General features: G+C 43.2%; 1 protein-coding gene across 2 annotated transcripts in view; it reads left to right on the top strand.

The window, feature by feature from the left end:
* LRRIQ1 (leucine rich repeats and IQ motif containing 1) overlaps positions 1-16,905 on the top strand; it is a 1,278,742-nt gene that overhangs the window by 1,136,804 nt on the left and 125,033 nt on the right. Inside the window, exons 24-25 of one of the 2 annotated variants that reach the window (XM_086917996.1) lie at positions 2,169-2,229; positions 8,098-8,218. In XM_086917996.1, the coding sequence (XP_086774122.1) occupies positions 2,169-2,229; positions 8,098-8,218 (182 nt within the window). Of the gene's footprint in view, positions 1-2,168; positions 2,230-8,097; positions 8,219-16,905 lie in introns of those variants that run through there. The other variant, XR_015295276.1, reaches the window with a different exon arrangement.

Genomic DNA, 16,905 nt, shown 5'->3' with positions numbered 1-16,905 from the left:
CAGTGTACAGACTGACCTGCCCAGTGCTGTGCATGGCCATAAAAAGTAAACAGGGATTGGACCCTGGCATGCCATTAGGTGAGGTAAAATGTTGCAGGTGGCACTCAGTGCTGACTATTGAGCATGTTGTATTTTGAAATCCAGTTAGGTACTACATATTCTCATACACGTATCATGATAACGCCTGTGGCAATACAGTTTACCTGAGATTAAGGTAAATGAAACACAGTATCATTTAAGTCATGAGGTGCATTGTTTCATGAGTACTCACCCAAAAAATAATTCTGTGTTAAATCCGCACAAAGTGTGCCCTCTGCTGCCCTTGTTCTGTCTCCAGGTTGCCTTGCCCTACATTGCCCGTCCTCCTTATCTGTGTCTGGATCTGTTAGGTCCAATAGTATGCCTCTGGCAGTCGCAATGTTGTGCAACACAGCACAAGTGGCCACACTTTTACATCATATCTCAGACCTCTACTGCAGTGCACATCCACATTTATGTAGGCACAGAACCTACTTTTCAATAATCCGAAGGACCTCTCTATCACATTGCGTGTAGTTTTGTGCGCAGAACTGTACTGCTGCTCGCTTGGAGTCGTTGGATTTAGGTATGGGGTGAGAGTGAAGGAGCACACAGCATATGCTCTGTCACCTACAGGAAAAAAGGCAATAGATTACTCACTGTAATGTGTCACCATATAAACAGTCTGCGGGACTGTGTTGCATGCATTTACCTAGCAGATATCCTTCTCCAAATTCTCTGCCAAGGAGACATGTATGTATACCACGGTGTCTAAAGATGAACGAATCATGCGTACCACCTGGATATCTTGCCACTATGTCTGTGATTATGTGTGAGGCATTGTGTATGATTTGAATGTTCAGTGAATGATAGGATTTCCTGTTTCTGTAAATGTACTCATTGTCTGAGGAGGGACATCTAGCTACATGCATCCCATCATTTCACCCACTTACATGGGGGAATTGGGCTACCTGGTAAAATTGTAATTTAGTTAGCTGCAATTCCTGTGGTGTTGTAGGAAATCTGATATACTGGTGTATCCTCTGCAACATAGCGTCCAGTAACGCATTGAAAGAGTGCAACAGAGCACTTTGGGAGACCCCACTTGCTGCTGCTATTATCCCCTGGTAGCTCCCTGAAGCTAGGAGGAACAGTGAATATAAGACCTGCACATGTGTGGGAATAACATTGGTCCTGCCAGTCTGACACTGCAGTTGTGGATGCAGTTCAGCTATTGTGTCTAAAATTATAGTTGAATTTAATCTATTTTTATCATAGATTTCATCCTCTGTCTGCCCAAATAGTGTGGCGTGCCATCTAAACATGTGCTGTTGTCTCCACCTCCTTCTCTGTGCTGCTGCTTGGATTCTCATACTCCTCGCTATACAGTAGAGCACTCCCATTGTGAAACATACGGAGGCCCTCTGGTTCTGTTTAAATAGCTTGCACCTGGTTCCCGCCTGATCTGAATTGGTGGTATTTTGCATGTACAAAATTGCATTTTCAGGCTTATTGACAAATTGTGAATGGTTCATACATGTATTTTGCGATTACCTAATTGCGAATCGCATTTTACAATTCACAATTTGGAATCGCAAATTAAGGAATCACTATTTTTGCGATTACCTAAGTGTGGCCTGCGAAATGCTTTTAAGGCATTCAGTAAGGCCATTTTGCATTTGCAAACTGCCACATTTTGCGATTCGCACCGTTTGTGAATGCAAAATTGTTTGACACATGTGGCCCTGTATGTATTCTTAAGGGGATTTCATTAGAATAAAACACTGACGAACATAGCAGTACACAGGGGTGTACATCATTATGTTTCTGAAATACCTTTAAATCAAACGAGCATTCTGCTTCCAAGCACCATGAATATGAAATCAACATCCAGAATAACTCAAATTAAACCCAATTCTGTTGACATTTTGAGGGGGATCTGGAGACTTTCCTGTACCAAGATAATTAAACTTGTCTTCTTCTCTTCCACATAGTCTGTACTGTTACTCTACTTCTGTTAATTTCCTTAATTGTATTGCGCTCCATTGCCACTGTGGATAAAGCCAGGTGATCCGAATATATTAAAAAATGTATTTAAACAAATGAATGTTAAAAAAATTATTTACATACATATATTCTTTTACTCGCAGCAATCGCTTCCTGCCTGAACTGGATCCTGAAATACTTAATGGTGGTCGTGTTCAGCTTGTGGTGAGAAGTATATTCTGTTTTCTAATAATACGTGCATGGTAATGGGAAACTCACAAGAGCTAAACCTTTTGACAATTATGTATATTCGGCAATCAATGGTAAAATACTACTTTCCGGTACAATGAGGTTACACTAGTTTATGTTCCATTGAGTTTGTCTCGCAGATTCCCAGCAAAGGAGCAATTCTCCTATCTGGTAATGTTCTCAAACCATTTAGAAAACACTCAGACTGTTCATTTACAATTTCAATGTCCAGGAACAACTCCAGTAGGTAAAGGAAAGGGGCAGGGGCCTTAAGAGACTCATTGACAAGGCAAACATGTTTTACCAATAACAATCTCCACATAAATTAGGTCACCTCCTTAAAACTCCACCCTACTTGCTTCTATTGACAGAAAGAGAGTGCATTCTGAAAGAATGAGCCAAAAAGATAAATACAGGAACATGTTATCAGTTTCAAATGAAACGAGGCTAGAATTTGTACTACAAAGAAGTGGATATATTCAAGTCCTAGACATTAAAAATATGCTTTCTCTTTTTTTCTCGATGACATTTTTGCAGGCAAAGGCTACTCCTGTAGTGTTCATGTCCACGTTTTGAGGAAAGCTTCAGCTCCTGTATGATTTGCAGTTAATACATTTAGAATAAAGGTAGAATGACAAAAAAAAGTAGAAAAATAGACTCCACAAAGTAGATTATACAAAAAATTGCAAAAAAACGCTTGACTTGGGGTCTAGGCAAGACATTTGCACATAGATTCATCATCGGCATGTTTTGCGAGTCTGTAATAGCAATTATTAAGGAATCGCTATTACAGACTCGCAAAACGGGATTCATGTAGAAATCGCAATATTTATTGCGATTTCTAGAGCTTCCTTATTTGCGATTAGCTAATTGCTAATCGCAAATAAGGAATAACTCCCCATTTATTCCTATGGGCCAAAAGGCCCATAGGAATGAATGGGAAGACATATCAATGTGCGAATCGCTATTAGCGAATCGCATGTTGAGTTTGCGATTTCAAGGGTGCAGGGGTGTCCAAAGGACACCCTGTTGCACCCCTGAAATGATATTGGATGCTGGTGTTACGCACACACATGTCCCAAGGATATGTGTGTGTGTGTGTAACATACAACTTAGAAAAATGCACTTAAGTGCATTTTTCTAAGTTTTCGCTATTTACCACGAGGCTTGACTTCGCGGTAAATAGCGGCCCAAAATTGCGAATTTGCAATTTTTAAATGTTTCATGAATTGCATTTAAGGAATTTCAAATAGAGATTCCTTAAATGCAATTCCTCGCAAATGTGTGAATTCTATAATAGCGAATTTTGCATTTGGGATGATGAATCCCAAATGCAAAAATAGCGCTTGCAAAGGGCCAGATTCTCAGAATCTGGCCCTTTGCAAACCTATTTTGGCTTCATGAATCTACCTGATAGTTAAGGGAAAGTTTAGGATTAGGTTTAGGTTATGATTAGGGGTTACAGTTAGTGTAAGGTTTGACATGATGGATGGAGCACGGTAAGGTGTATGTTTAGGTTAGAGTTTAGATTTAGGGGTAAGATTGGGGTAAATGTTAGAAAACACGTAAGGGGATTTAATAGGTTACCTTGTTACCCTTAACCTCTAGCCGTAGGGCCTAGAGTAATAGACAGTGTAAGAAAAAGAATTATGATAAAGGTTGGAGAAGGATTACAGTCAGTATTCAGGTAAGGGTACGGCTGGAGTCGGGATGCGGTCAAAGTTCGACTAGGGTTAGAGTAAAGGAAGTTAAAAGTGATGGTGTAAGAGCCTGTGCAAGAAGAAGAAGGGATGGGAGAAGTGTGACATGGGAGGTGGTATGTTCGGGTACAGTGAGTGATCCTCTGCAGTGATAAGATGTATGTAAAGGGAAAAATGTTAGGGTGAAACTAAGGAGTGGGTAACACTTGAGGCTTAGGTTAACTGTTAATATATGGATACGAAACATTACTAATGCTGTAGCAAAAGATATTACCTCTACATTTTTACTTTTCGTTTGCTAAATCTATGTTTGCATTCTAGATTTACGTAGAAGACCCTGTTAGTATCTTCATGATCTTTCATGTGATTAACACGCACAAATTTACTTTATCATTATTTAATAAACAAATAAAATCAGCCAACATTCGGTAATCTTGTGTAAAAAGGTAGTGAATCCCATGATTCAGTGATGTTTGGAACCAGCATCATCAGCAGTAACTTCAACTTAACATTTCATTTAAGAGTGTTAGTCTCTCACATTACTTGAGAGGTTCTGATTTAATATATAAGTAGTTTCACTTCCTGATCATCGAGTAATCATGTGCATGTGCTTAGCAGCACTTAGTTCTAATCATCGTTGATACAGAAGCAGTAAGTGTGCACTGACTTCTTCCCACAAGGTTTCTGAATCTTGGATTTCGATTTTTTTGTTGTTTATTAAATGATAAGAAAGGGACATTTGTATAAGTTATATGTCATGACGTTAGGATTATCTATTGTTAGAACATGGTGAGCATTATAATACTGTTTTTAATCCCAGTGCTTGAATTTGAAAAAAAAGGAGTGCAGGGGCCTAATGTTTCGCTCAGAAGCCTGTGGCCGGCACTATTGAATGTCGGGCTGCCGAGAACCAAGGCTGCTTAGCCACCACCCGATACTCCTGACATGTTATCTCATTCTAGCAGGTTCTTGCTCATCCCTTCTTTCTACCTTTGTCACTGTTTTTCTTTCTTTCCCTCTTTTGTGTTTTTCTCTGTCTTGGTCTGGTTTAAAGTCTGAGGAGGCAAAATAAGTGCTGGTCCCCAAAATTGAGTGCTAGTGGGCCCCTCCTGCCTTCTGAAATTAAGCACTGTTAAAACTATATAATCTTCAAGGGGGTGTACTTTTTATCACATTACTGAAAGAACATATTCGAGTGTCCAGGCTAGACACGAATGCAGCTGGTATATTTGGGATCTTGTGAGTTGTTGCTAAGCAAATAAAAATGTGGTGGTTGCAGTGTAGCTCTGTCTAGGAATGCTAATTTTTTGAGAGGCTTATTAAGGGGATCTGAGAGTCAGATTTTATGGCAAGGTTCCAATCTTAATACCCTGGTGATGACTGTGGTAGTCCACAGGCACTTGGCATTGTGGGCATTTGAGGGGGTGCAGTAACTTTGTGGAAGTTTCTCTTCTAACATGTGAGTCTCTGGGTCTGATTTAGAGTTTGGATTACTATTTACTCCGCCACAAACATGAATTATATCCCATAATACAAGTGCATTATATCCAATGGCACTTGTAATGTGGTGGGCAGAATATCCGTCACATTTCTGTCCATTGAACTCTAAATCGAACTATCTGACAGTTTCTGCACAAGGAGATGATGGACGGAGTCCTGAAACATTTCAGATACTCACCCCCAGTCACAGAACTGGGTTTAATCAATCATCGTTCTTTAGCTCACATCGTCACCCCAGTTCAGACCCAGCTATATGCAATATATGCAAATAAGTCTCGACCCTGTGCTTCATGAGAACAGTCCAGCCCGAACTGCCAAGCCAGGTCTTCCCTGGGCCGGAAACAAGCATCCCGGGACCGGTTTCGGGGTAACACCAGGTTATCTTGAATTCAGTGGCAAAGTGAGCAAGGGACCCACGTCTGGGCATACCCTGCCAACTTAGGGCTACGAAAGCGGTCCTAGGATGCTTGTTTCCAGTTCAGGGCTGAACTCCCCTGGCAGTTCGGACAGGACTGTTCCATTGGGTTGGGTCAAGACTGATTTGCATATGGCTAGGTTCAAACTGGCATGGGGACCTAAAAGCGATGAATTTAGGCCCAGATCTTTGTACTGGGGTGAATGTATGACATTGTTCTGCATTTAGTACATTAATTGTTCTGTTTGCATTTCTTACCACGAGTGGGACAGGTATGCCCAGACGTGGGTCCCGTGCTCTCCATGCCACTGGAGTCAAGCTATCCTGGCTGCTAAGGGGTGAAACCGGTCCTAGGATGCTTGTTTCCAGTTCAGGGAGGACTGTTCCCATTGGGTGCAGACTCAAGACTGATTTGCATATTGCTAGGTTCAAACTGGAATGGCATGGTGAGCAAAAAAACGATGGAGTTAGGCCCAGATCTCTACTCGGGTGAATGTATAGACATTGTTGCACAATGACTCGGCAAGCTCACTATCGTTGGAGGAAGGAGCCTGCCAAACATGCAGCACAAACCAGATGGCTCATGGGCGTTTCATGTTTACCTGGAAACGACAAGCCAACTGATGACAGCAATCCAACTTTTTGGAAATCTACCAACATAGGTTCAGTTTAATATGCCTGTTTCTACTGTGAATATGCCAAAGTTCCAGTGCCTCAACTGAAAACACAGAGCACACATTCCAGTAAGTGGAAGGCAGTGTTGCAGCTTTCAGTCGACAGATCTCATTGCTTGAAATCCACGTGGTCGCTCCCAAAGTCCCTGCACACACTCACAAACTGGACGTGTGGATTATGACATCAATGACCCGATTATGTAAGCAGCACACAGGCCCCATTTCCATAGGAGAGCGAGTTCATTGTGTGCGTCTGGTACAGTCTGGCCTCTCTCCTGTTCGGACGAAAAACACGCTCTTTTTAACGCATGCGACGGAGGGAGCTCAGCAATGAAAGACAAAGCAGAGGTCTAAACCACGTGCGTTTCACTGTAGCCAGACCCCTTTCAGCTTTTGGAAGGCCGTTCCTTTCCCTGCAGAGGGGTACAGTCCACGGACGGAACGCACGCCCCCGTGGTGCAGCGGCAATCTGCCAGGGCTCCCCAACCTTTAAGGGGCACCCCATTCCGCCAAAGCCCAATGAATATCTGTGAGATATTGTAGACTGGGAAGGCCTCTCTTCACATTCTGGGGTTGGTGAGGGGGGCACCGGGGCATCATTTTCGATGTCGCCCCGGGTGCAGTCAACGAGTGTTCAACATTCTTGGGGTGTTCTTGGAAGGTCCAAGCGTTGTCCGAGCCATCTCTTAACAGTTCCTTTGTGGGCCACAAACGGTCTTATGTTGTACGTGCTTGTGTTTCACGAGTGCCTCTTTGCCCACGTGCCTGTGCCTATAGTATGGCGCAGGAGCCTCTATGCAGACGAGCAAACTGTGTGTCTGCACAATGCGTATAGAGAGGTTGCCTGAAGCACCCGCAGCCCTTTCTGTAAGACTATGTCCATTGCCGTTGCTTAATCTGCCACAAGAAATAATAAGGTATAGGTATAAGTAATGTTCGTGGTAGCAGAGCCATCTATACACAATCCCGCTGTAGGTGCATGTGGCGTGCCCCGTTTGAAATGTGTGAATCCATACGCTGTATGCATATGAGTGATGTACTGCAGAAGTAAACACTGCATTTCCCTTCAGTCTGTGCTCTTCCGTGATGAGCACACATCTTAGCGGCCCCGGCTAACGAGCTGCAGCTGAAATAGAAAATGACTTGATTGGTATAACCGAGCCCTACTCTGGATAGCACTTACATAGAACCAGAAATAATGCTCTATGGCATATCTGGCATATAACGAGCTCTTAAATTGTACGCCGCCCCCATAAAAGACCTTAAGCTGTTTAATGTTTCATCAGTTGTCTACAAGATCGCTTTCCTGCAGAACGACTGCGCCGAAATGTTTTCTTTTGTTGCCGAGCCGACTCGCTTTGCAAGCCACAATTTTTTAATCGTTTCTTATTTACAAAAGTGCTTTGACATAGTGCATTTGTTCTGCCGGGCCGTGGGGTTTGAAGACGCTTGTTTGACATGGTCTGTTTGTTTATGCGGGGGTAACCTGAGCTGCATGGACAGCATGTCATAGTGTGGTTTCATGATTGTATACATTCTCTCCCACTGCTCCCAGGCCAGCCTTGTCGGCAGAGAGCCCATGGACGTCGACCTCGTGTCCGTGACCAGCGGCAGTGCTTTGACTCAGAGCTCGGAAAGGCCCAGCCAGGCACACAGACACTCAGCGGGTTCTTCAAGTAAGTTGCGGTTTCCTTACAACTTCTATTGAAGTCGCTTGAAAGGGTGCTGGGACTGAATGTTGAGGAACATTTTTTCACGATAGGGTTTGCAGCACCACTGGCCAGAATGTCTGACTAAACCTATATTGTTTCCTGCCCTTAAACCTTTCCCACATTCTGAAAGGGAAAACATAACTGTCTGCCAAATAATTATTCTATGATTACTAATTAAAGGGCATTCTGAAAATGTTTTTGTGCCATACCTAAAGTCACAACGACCTGAAAAGCAACGATTTCTTAAAAAAAAAACATTTTTAACAGGTGTCCTCCCAAAATACATGTTGTCCATTGAGGCTGGGCGGTTTTGCACTTTACTGGAACTATAATTTACACAACACCACTAATAAAAAAAAGTGATTTTTGCGTTTCGCATTCTTTACAATGTTTGTTTTGGCACTTTTTCTCCATAGAAATGTCACTGCAAGTATTGGCCACACCGACTTTGTATTCTATATATGTAGGATACCCCTTTCATTTCTTATACTCTTGTCCTCGAGTTTAAAAGTTACGAGAGGTGTCTTCCAGTTCAGGCGAGTCCACCTTGAAACGAGGAGTTATTTTACGTTGATTTATATTTATTTTATTATGGGTGAGATATAAATTGTCGACCTAACTACATGTAGCAGCCGAGAGCTGCCCATAGAGCAGGGAGGAAGTTAAACACGACTTGCAGGTATGATTCGGGGGCTGTATACAGCGCTCACAGAGAAGCACCTAGAGTTGTACTGCTTGGGGCCTTGAATACAAGGCTGGCAGCCCTATAAGGAGAGGTAAGGTATACAAGCACCACCTACTGGCATCACTTAACTAATGCAAAAGCCTTCCACCCCCTAAGTATACAGGGAGCTCTCCAGCATGCACATTTCTATTTTGCTTGAAGTATTGAAACTCCTCGCACTATTTCTGCATCTATATTTTAATAAGAAGGGACAGAGCAGAATAATGAATATTTTAAATGTCTACGTGGTAATGTTGTTGGAATCATATACTTTTCACGAGGAGGTGCTGCGGATCTTTAATGGACATAATTATGAATCTTTGCATCAGGTTCAATGATAACAGAAAGCATCTTCCTCTCATATTTAGTTTTTCTGTCTCACATGGTGCTTTAAATCTTCCATTTAATTAAAAATCGACAATTTCACGCCTGATAATAAGGGTTGGGAGCTAGAATCAGCTCACAGCGGAGGGCCTCTGCGCACTAATGGTTGTGAGATCATAATGCACAGATTGTTCAGTACTATGACTTCATACAACAGTCAGTTTGTTGGTCTGGTGCGACAGCTTCAGCTGTTTGCTAGACCTCAGCCATTGTTTCCTTGAGGTGTCATTGACATTTCGGGTCCACCATGACGGCCATATGGTAATTGGTGAGGCAGTTATTTTGACTGATCCTATTTTGACTCTTTTAAGTTTGAGTCCTCATTGGGAAAGAATCTTTCTCCAGACACATTCAACATCAGCGTAGGTACATTGGTCTTGCAGGGATCTGTTGCATTTTCACAGCTGGACCGATTCGTAGAAAACTCTCAAGCTCTCCACCCTGCGCAATCAGGCTTTAGAGCTGCTTTCAGTACAGAGACGGCCCTAGTTGAGGTCTCTGAGGCTATCCGTGAGTGCTTAGACGGAGGTGGCAGAGCGGCGCTGATTTTATTGGACCTCTCTGCCGCCTTCGATACGGTCCCTCACTCCCTCATACTTACCAGACTAGCAGACATAGACATAACTGGCCCTGCTCTCGGATGGTTAAGATCTTTCTTAGATGACAGGTCCCAGCAAGTGTGGATGCCGCCTTTCTCTTCCTCTCCCAAAAAACTTTCAACTGGCGTACCACAGGGCTCCACCTTAAGCCCCCTGCTTTTTAATGTCTATATGACCCCCCTTATCTATCTTGCGGAACAGCTAGGGGCCAAAATTATGGCCTACGCCGATGATACCCAGCTCTTGTTTACATGGCCCAAAAACAACCTGGACACGACGAGAGTCCAATTCTGCTTATCATCGGTCTTCCGCTGGCTGGCCTTGGCTCAACTTAAGTGTAATGAGAGCAAATCTGAAATTCTGCTGTACGGCTCCTTCCCAGATAATTTCTATGATTCTCTCTGGCCCACCGATTTTCCCAGCCCCAAATCCACAGGTGGACCTGCAAAAAACCTAGGAATCTGGTTTAGCAATAATCTCAGATTTGAAGATCACCTGAAAAAACTCACCGGAATCTGCTTCTCCACTCTCAAAACTCTACGCAGATTCCTTCCTTTGCTTCCGCGATCAGCTAAGGAGACGGTCATTCGCGCTCTGATATTATCCAGATTGGATTATGCGAATGCTCTCTACTGCGGACTCCCAGCCTATCTGATCCACCGCCTCCAAGTCATCCAAAATGCTGCGGTCCGGCTGATGTTTAACATCCCCAGAAGATCTAGCGTCCGCCAACCACTCCGAGACCTTCACTGGCTTCCAGTGGCTCAAAGGATCTTATTCAAGATCCTTGTGTTAGCATACCGAGCACTCCACCTAACAGGCCCAACCTATTTGAGAAAAAGATTTTCTCTTTATGCCCCCAACCGCCCTCTCAGATCAAGCAATCTTCATCAAATGACTGTACCAAAGTTCAAATATAGCAGGCTTGGTGGACAATCCATTTCTGTTAGAGCAGCGAGAGCTTGGAATACCCTGCCTCTGCAACTGAGAACAGCCCCTTCCATCATGGCATTCAGGAAAGGCCTAAAAACCTACCTCTTTAACACCAATGCCTAATGGCTGTCCCTCTTTTGCATTTACTGTGATCTGTCCCCTTCTTTTTTCTCCGCGCCAGGATACTATACTATTTAGTAGCAGAGCGCGTTACAAAAGACTCTATAATAATAATCTGCTGCGTGCTGAAAGCAGCACGTCCCACACGCAAAGATTACCTTGGCATTGTTATTGTTCCTCAGCACCTGCATTAGATTTTAGGCATGTTCCAGAACAGAGCGCCACTGTGCTGTACTTATATCACAGCTGCAGACTTCTGCTTTTAAACACAAACCTTGAAATCTGTAGGGTAAATAAAAAGCTAAAGACCTCATGAGTGTCATCAGTGAGAACAGCTACTTATAGTTCTAGATATGAAACCGCTTGAGCCGTTCCTTGCATGTACATAGATCACAACAATATCCCAGATCCTAACATGGACGCCTCTCCTGGTGGTCCCATGTTCCTCTGACCCTGGAACCGGATGTCGTTTTTCATCAGCCTTTGGCTTCTCCAGAGGTGCTGTCACTAAAGACACCGAGAGAGAAAAGAAATTCACTCACTTATCAATACTGGGGATATAATGTGCAACCTCATCAGTTCAGGGGAACTTTGTTTTATTATTTTTATCATTAGTGAATGTTAATTTTAATCTAACTTTACAAAAAAAACATTTGTAATGAAAATATATATGTCCAAATTATTATGTGTATATATATATTCACTGAAAAAAACATAGGTTTCACACCAGTTATAGTTAGCTGGAAATTTTACTGACATTAAACCATAGAAATTTCAACGTTATAGTTAGTTGGACTCACTATAACAAGCGCGCCTGCAATGCACTGCTGATGACGTCACATATTACATCACTCATGACATCGTCAGTGACATCACTCATGACATCACTGATGACACCAGCCAGTGAATGTGTGTCTTTCTTTAAAATTAATGTGTTAATATTTGTATTTGTAAAGGTTGATGGAAGAATAAATGGTTAAATAAGTGTGTAAATGGATGTTTTAAAAAAAAAATGATTGGTTAACTGCCTTATTAAGTGTATTTTATTGAATACATATATTAGCGAGTAACTTTTAAATATTGAAATATATGTATCAGTGTTTCACTTTGTGTATAAGTAGCTGCATGGGTTGGTGACTGACTCACTGTTTGTATGTGTTTTTAAGACAGCATATGTGCAGGGCTGTATGGGTGGATGAGTGTGTATATGTGTGTGTTAGTGAGTGAATGACTGTCTCACTATTGTGTTTTTTAGTAACGGCATATATTTTAATCTAGTATATGTGAGTTTTGATGTATATAAGTGAGTATATGTCAGAGTAAGAGATTTTAAGAGTTCCTGTTTAAATAAGTATATGTTTATATAAGTGATTGTTTAAGAGAGTAAGTGTGTGTAAGATCCTTAGAAGTAAAGAGGTAGTGTGTGTGTGTATAGTTTTATATGCAAATAAATGGATGTTCAATAATTTATTTGCATGTGTGAGTAACTTTTGGATGACTCTCGGTGTATAACAGGATGTATAGATGTATCACTACATATGATGAGTGAGTATATGTATGAGTGACTATATAGTAACGGTGGGCGGCCAGCTACGCTCCGTCTGCGGAGTGTGCGTAGTGCCGCCCACTCCGCATTTTGCGGAGCTGGCGGAGCCAGGCGGCACTACGCACGCTCCGCAGACGGAGCGTAGCTGGCCGCCACCCGCCTCCCTCCCGCCCTCCCTAAATACTTTAAAATAAAGGAACGCAATCATTTTAAAAGCACTTACCTTGCCGCCGCTGGCCTCCGCGTTCCCCGGGGCTCGTTATCTTCCGTCTTCCGTATTTTGCAGTAATGCGCATGCGCGGACTGCCGCGCATGCGCATTTTCACGAGAAAATGCGCATGCGCGGCCGCCCGCGCATGCGCATTACTGCAAAATACGGAAGACGGAAGATAACGAGCCCCGGGTAACGCGGCGGCCAGCGGCGGCAAGGTAAGTGCTTTTAAAATTATTGCGTTCCTTTATTTTAAAGTATTTAGGGAGGGCGGGAGGGAGGCGGGTGGGGGGGCTGGCGGCCAGTGTTTTTGCGGAGTGGGGCTACGCGGAGTGCGGAGGTGGGCGTAGTTTCTCGCCCACTTCGCGTAGCTCCGCGAAGCCCCACTCCGCGAACTCCGCCCAGGGTTACTATATAGAACTGTTTGTAAATGAGTGGATGTGTATATAGATGGTGGAATTACTGATTTGGTTGTTGTAACTGGTATGGGTATCTCCATTTTTTGAAAATGTTAGTTTCTATTTTTGAATATCTATTTCAAGGGTTACATTACACTAAAAGGAGGTCTGTCACTCTGTCACAAGGATGGTGTCATAAGTGATGTCATGAGTGATGTCACTGACGATGTCATGGGTGATGTAATATGTGACGTCATCAGCAGTGCATTGCAGGCGCGCTTGTTATAGTGAGTCCAACTAATTATAACGTTGGAATTTCTATGCTTTTATGTCAGTAAAATTTCCAGCTCACTGTACCTGGTGTGAAACCTATGGTTTTTTCAGTGAATTTGAGGTTTTTTAAATGCTAATTCCTAACTATAACTGGTGTGAAACCTATGGTTTTTTCAGTGAATTTCATAGGTTTTTTAAATGCTAATTCCTAACTATATATAGGGCCTCAAATCTATGAAATGTAATATTTTTTATAATGAATCCTATATTGTATATTTATATAATACTTTTTTTTTTTTTTGCCCTGGTGCGCTCCCGGTGCGCGCCCCGGTGTGCGCACTGGAAAGCGCATTTTTTTGAAGCGCCCCGGGTCGCGCACCGGTGAGCGTCCCGTTAGCGCTATTGCCGCGAACGAAAACATCATGACGTATCGCGTAGCCGCGTCCGCATGATGCGCATGGCGTAAGCGCACCCAGAAATACTCGAGCGAATACGATCGCGCAACGTAATCATCTGACGCGCTTACGCGACGTGCCCCATGGCGCGCCCCGTGGTGCGCCCCCGTGTCGCGTAAGCGTGTCGGGTCATGTGACCTAAAAATAACACTTTTTATTGGTGCAGAACAGTTTTGGTTTCTAAATGATGAAAGCCCTGGTCATGTGACCTGAAAATAACACTTTTCATTGGTTCAGGACAGTTTTTTTTTCCAAATGATGAAAAACCCCACCTTTCTTCCTTATTCTGACTTTGTCCTTTGACTGAGGAAGACCTGTTTGGAAATCTATCAGAAATATTTTGTACTTTAAAATGGCCACAGTAGCAGCAGCAGCTGGAGCATCTGCACCACCACCACCACCACCACCAAGAGGACCACCACAACATTACATTGGTGGTCAAGAAGAGGAGAAGGAGGAGGAGGAGGAGGAGGGGAGAAGGTGGCTGCCAGAAGACAATACCCCATACAAGCCAAGGCAGCACATTGTATGGGAGTTTTTTTCTATCCCAGAGGGCAAGAAGAAAGTCAATGCGCCCAAGGTGACTTGCCTAATCTATGGCATGGAACTTTCAAGGGGGACCCCTAACAAAAAATATTCTTTTGGTAATAATACCATGATTAGACACATGCCGCACAAGCATCCAAACAACTATGCTGCCGCAGAGGTGAGAGAACTGGCCAGTACCCCTCCCCAATCTTCAACCACCACCCCCAAAAGAAAGCAACCCACTTCATCGGGACCAGAGACAAGGGAGACGATCCCTTGCATACAACCACGGTGTGGGGAATTCAGAATTACATGTATTTTTTGTGGTAAGACCATCTCCTATGGTGAACAGAGCATAAAGCTCATCTTCCTTGCTGGTGACAACCACAATTGCCCCAAAAAACCCTAATTTTTTCCTGATTTTTTTTGCTCCAGTTGAGCCATTTTCAATTCCCTGTTTTTTGTTTTTCCCCATAAAAATAACAAAAAATATATAAAATAGTTCATAAAAGCCAAAAAAAGTACAAAATGTTCAAAAAACATTAAAAAAAATATAAAACAACAAAAAGAAGACAAAAACAGTTCTTTTTAGAACTACCTCCAATTTTTAAAAAAAGGCAACATTTTTTAAAAACTCTATCATTCTTTTTTCCCATGGAACGCTTCCCGGTACGCTCGGCGGTGCGCGTACCGGGCGCTCCCCCGCGCAAATAAAAAAAAATATTTTTTTTTTGCCCAGCGGGGCCCTTTTATAGCCCCCACATCAAACCTAGGGGGTCAGGGGGAGTCTACTCTGCCCCCTTATGGTCATTTCCCCCTTTGGTTTTGCCACCTCTTGTGTCTCGATCCTACCGAGACACAAGATGGCGGCCACTCCGGACTGTTTGGAATGTTGACAGACACCCGAAAGCCAATCAACTTTCCGCGCGCGAACTCGCGTAGCGCGCTGGTTAGCGCCCCAGTGCGCGTACCGGAGCGCGGCCAAAGATGTATATATTTTTTTGAACCTAAATTATTCAAAATCCACTGGAGTACATATCTTGAGACATAGCAAAGGCACATCGGGCTACCAGTTCCTACAATTTTGCCAAGTTTGGTGGAAATCCATTCAGCCGTTCGGGCTAAAAGTGAGGTTGACCGCCCTATGGAATTAACATGGGGAAAACACGTTTTGGGACCCCCCTTTTATCTCGGCCCCCGCTTGACAAATCCCCCTCAAACTTTCAGGGAAGGACCGGGGCGCCGCGAGGCAAATTTGAGGACATTTTCAGGCAGATTCCTCAACCGGCGCCAAAGTTATACACAATAGAATGTTGAGGTTTTGTATTGAAAATAATCCTAACTATAACTACCTACTGGCGACCACCAGTAGGTAATATATATATATATATATATATATATATATATATATATATATATATATATATATATATATATATATATATATATATATATATATATATATATATATATATATATATATATATATATATATATATATAAACATTTCAGGCTTAGAGTGCTGCCTGAAATTATTCAAAAAAGGAAGCAAGGAAGTCGGAGTAGTTACCAAGTTTAAGCACAGAGCACCTTACAACGCCATCGACACTCCATCCAGCCTCCCACAACATTAAAAAAATGCTTGGTGGTGCCCCTGCCCCTTCAAGGGACATAACTAAGTTGAAAAAAATACGGGTAAACAGCCCTTGAAGGGCATTCTCGGGTGCTGATTCAAGGAGCAGTGAATAATACATGAGTAGCTCCTGCTACTCATTGATTATTCACTATTCTTTGTTTTTTATTAATATTTTTGTCGGAGTGCCACATGCTTATTTTTAGTTGAGGTTCGCGGAGGAAGCCCCAGGGTCCCTGCAGCCACAGCTGTCTCCCTTTGTGGAAGTTGCCCATTTAAACAAAAAATTGTTGGGTTCCCCAGTGCCCAACCAATTTCCCCTAAATCTGAGGTTGTTAGGAGGTGACCAGGGAGCTCAGAGGGCCCACGGTCCAAGTCAGCTCCCCATCCAGCACTATACTTGATGCTGGCGGGAGCCAGCACTTTCTCTTCACTCCCGGCCTGGCAGGAGCAGCATTCTTTTAACTGCTCCCATTGGGAGAAAAGTTGAGTTCCCTACTCAAGAGAGTGTGGACAGAGTATGTTCGTGCTCTATCAGGTAGGGAACCACAGTGTCCCAGAGGTGGGCTCGCCTGGAAACTGTGAAGTATCATTCCCCAGGGGATGCCGGTATCAAAGGCCAAGTCGATATCATCTAGCACCTGTTCCCAGTATCTCACAAGTTTAGGGCCACATCAGGTGAAGTAGGGTCTCAGCATTACCACAACCTCTCCAGCAATCCCCGGATGGGCCCGCCTTCCATTATTGGATCGGCGTTGGGGTATAGTACGAGTATGAAGTGATTTTGTAGGCTGTTTCAGTGCCAGCCATCGCATTTGCTGTGTGGTGAACGCTATAGTGTATATCT

This window comes from Lissotriton vulgaris, chromosome 1_1, assembly GCF_964263255.1.
Source record: "Lissotriton vulgaris chromosome 1_1, aLisVul1.2, whole genome shotgun sequence".
In the NCBI taxonomy this organism is placed as follows: domain Eukaryota; kingdom Metazoa; phylum Chordata; class Amphibia; order Caudata; family Salamandridae; genus Lissotriton; species Lissotriton vulgaris.
This window is presented reverse-complemented; position numbering and strand designations above follow the sequence as displayed.